At 35.8% G+C, this 2,583-nt stretch overlaps 1 protein-coding gene across 1 annotated transcript; it reads left to right on the top strand.

Annotated features, from left to right (window-relative positions):
* Positions 1–1,138: 1,138 nt before the first annotated feature.
* On the top strand, positions 1,139–1,627 carry LOC130736354 (oleosin-like). The gene has a single exon (XM_057588191.1). The coding sequence runs from the start codon at positions 1,139–1,141 to the stop codon at positions 1,625–1,627; it is 489 nt and encodes a 162-aa protein (XP_057444174.1).
* Positions 1,628–2,583: the final 956 nt, after the last annotated feature.

Below are 2,583 nucleotides of genomic sequence, written 5' to 3'. Positions count from 1 at the left end.
TGATACTCTCTTTTCTCTGTATTGGGTTGAAGTACCTCTTGTACTTCATTTCAATATATTTCTAATTGTCTATAAAAAAATAATCTTTTATAAATCATTTTATAATTAGAAAGCGCATCAGTTCATGATAGGTTGGAAGACAAAGATGTCTTGACTACTAAACCTGATATTCAGCAATAAAGAAAATGAATTGAAAAACAGATGCGGGAAAAAAATGTGCATATAACTTGTGAATGTGGAAAAAAATCAGTGTGAATATATTTAATTAATTTTCTATTTTTACATTATTGACTTGGATTTTGATACGACAAACATGTATTTTTTTAGATAAAAGGTCCTTGTTATTAATCATTCAAAATAGCAACATCTGAGGCGAGAATAGCCTCCAAACCTAGAGGGCCACCCTTCAATCCACAAATTAGAAGGATAATCAAGAGCAAAATTGGCCATAATTATACAAACATGTATACTTATTCAATTCTTTCACAATCATGTAACATTTTTATTCTTTTAGTCACAAAGCACATGAGTACAATGGTTTACCAATAATATAATTTAATTGAAATTAACATTGTGCAAGTTCCCCTAATTAATATACGTGACTTGCTCATCAAAACAAAATGTCTACCCAACTTATCACAATAATAAAAATAAAAAGTGTTTAGAGGTTATCTAAATGACTCATAAGAAAGTTTGGGTTAAATAACTCATCATTTAACCACATTGAAGATAAGTAACTTGAAATTTCTATATTTTATGTATTATTTTATTTCCAACTCACTCATGCATCTCCACCAATATGATTGGATAATGAGTTATTTAACTCAAACTTTCTCATTAGTTATTTAGACAACCTAATAAAAAGTGTGTTTAAATTCTTAATTAGTTTTTCAATAGTTTGAATACACCTTTAAATAGTGTTTTTGTGTTCACACTAATTTAACACAAAATAAGAAAACAATAAAAGAAACGTCTGAATATCATCCACGTTTATCTACCCGGATCGAAGATGACCAAGATCCCAAATCCCTTACCACGTGTACCCTGCATGTCACACCTGTCTCCAAAAGGCACTACCCCATAATCTCTTTTAGCTCATTCAATTCCCTCCCTCTCTCAGTTTTAAGCAACAAAAATAATGGCGGAACCTTACCCAAGGCTAGTAGCCCAAACTCACATAATAGCACCACCAACACCCACCGCCACCACTTCACTACTTCGAACGCTTCTTCAAGAGCGCGTGTCAAACTCAAAGCAACTCTTCGGCGTCTTCACCCTTCTGATAACCGTGACCATTTCGCTCATACTCACCGGCCTCACCGTCGTTGTAGCCATTCTCGGCCTGATTGTTTTCGCTCCAGTGATCATCGTTTTGAGCCCGATATGGGTCCCGGCTTGCGCCGCGCTCTTCCTCGTCACAGCGGGGTTCCTTTGTACGTGCGGGTTTGGGCTTGTTGTCTTCGCTGTGCTCACGTGGATGTACCGTTACTTCAGAGGGCTCCACCCTCCCGGTTCGGACCGAGTAAGCTATGCGCGTTACCCGGTTTATGAACCGGCGAGTCATGGTGGAGCTGGAGGGTATTTGCTGCATAGCAAGGTGGTGGAATCTGCTGCGCCTGGAGCTTGATTGAGGAGAGGGCCGAGCCGGCGGTGTAGATTAATTGTTGAGCCCACATGGTGTGGATTGCTTTTTGTTAAATGGTTATGTTTCATTGTTTTATGTTAAAACTTTATCACTAATAATACTATAGCTTTATTTTTTTAATTATATATTTAGTTTTAAGAATGAAAAAAAGTAAAAACCTCTTTAAAAAAAAAGAATAAAAAAGAATTGAAAAACCGAGTCTCCTCATCATCCAATCACATTGAAGATAAGTGAGTTGAAATTTCTATATTTTATTTATTAATTTATTTCCAACTCACTTATCTCTAATGTGATTGGATGATGAGTTATTTAACTCAAACTTTCTCATTGGTCATTTAGACAACCCCTCATTCTAATCATCGTGTCTATTGTCTCGTACCAATATAGTATCTCTCTAGGACGAATGCATGTTGTTTAACATGGGGTTAATTAAAATGTTTAGGTGTTAAGTATTATCTAACACCCTCTTATACAATATCTCTGTTGGTTTCTTCTTCCCCCTCCTCTCTTTCTTCCTCCTACCTTCTCAAGGTGTTGAAGTACAAACGTGAGTGAACAAAGTATGAATGAAATAAATCTCACATTAGAAACATAAATGTAAGACCCAAGTTTTTAAGCTTAAAATAAGTGAATAAAGTTCCTATTCACGATTAGGGTTGATGGATCGTGAAGGGAAACCTGAACAAGAGTTTAACGAAAGGAATAAATTTATGAAGGAGGAAGTTCAGGAAAAGTCTAAGGGTTTCATCAAAATCGATAAAAGGTATAGCACGATCGATATACGCTTAAACCTAGGTCAGAAACCCTAGTATATAGCTAGTTTTCACTTAAAGTCACGATGGAAATTAATTCCAAAAATCTTCAGAGAAATGTTAGAACTTCTCTTATTCCTTATACGACAATCGTTTCGAGGCGAAACCCTAGGATCTACGAACGTC

The sequence above is a fragment of the Lotus japonicus genome, chromosome 1 (assembly GCF_012489685.1).
Source record: "Lotus japonicus ecotype B-129 chromosome 1, LjGifu_v1.2".
NCBI lineage: Eukaryota > Viridiplantae > Streptophyta > Magnoliopsida > Fabales > Fabaceae > Lotus > Lotus japonicus.
Note: the sequence above shows the minus strand (reverse complement) of the source record. Positions and strands in the feature narration are given on the sequence as shown.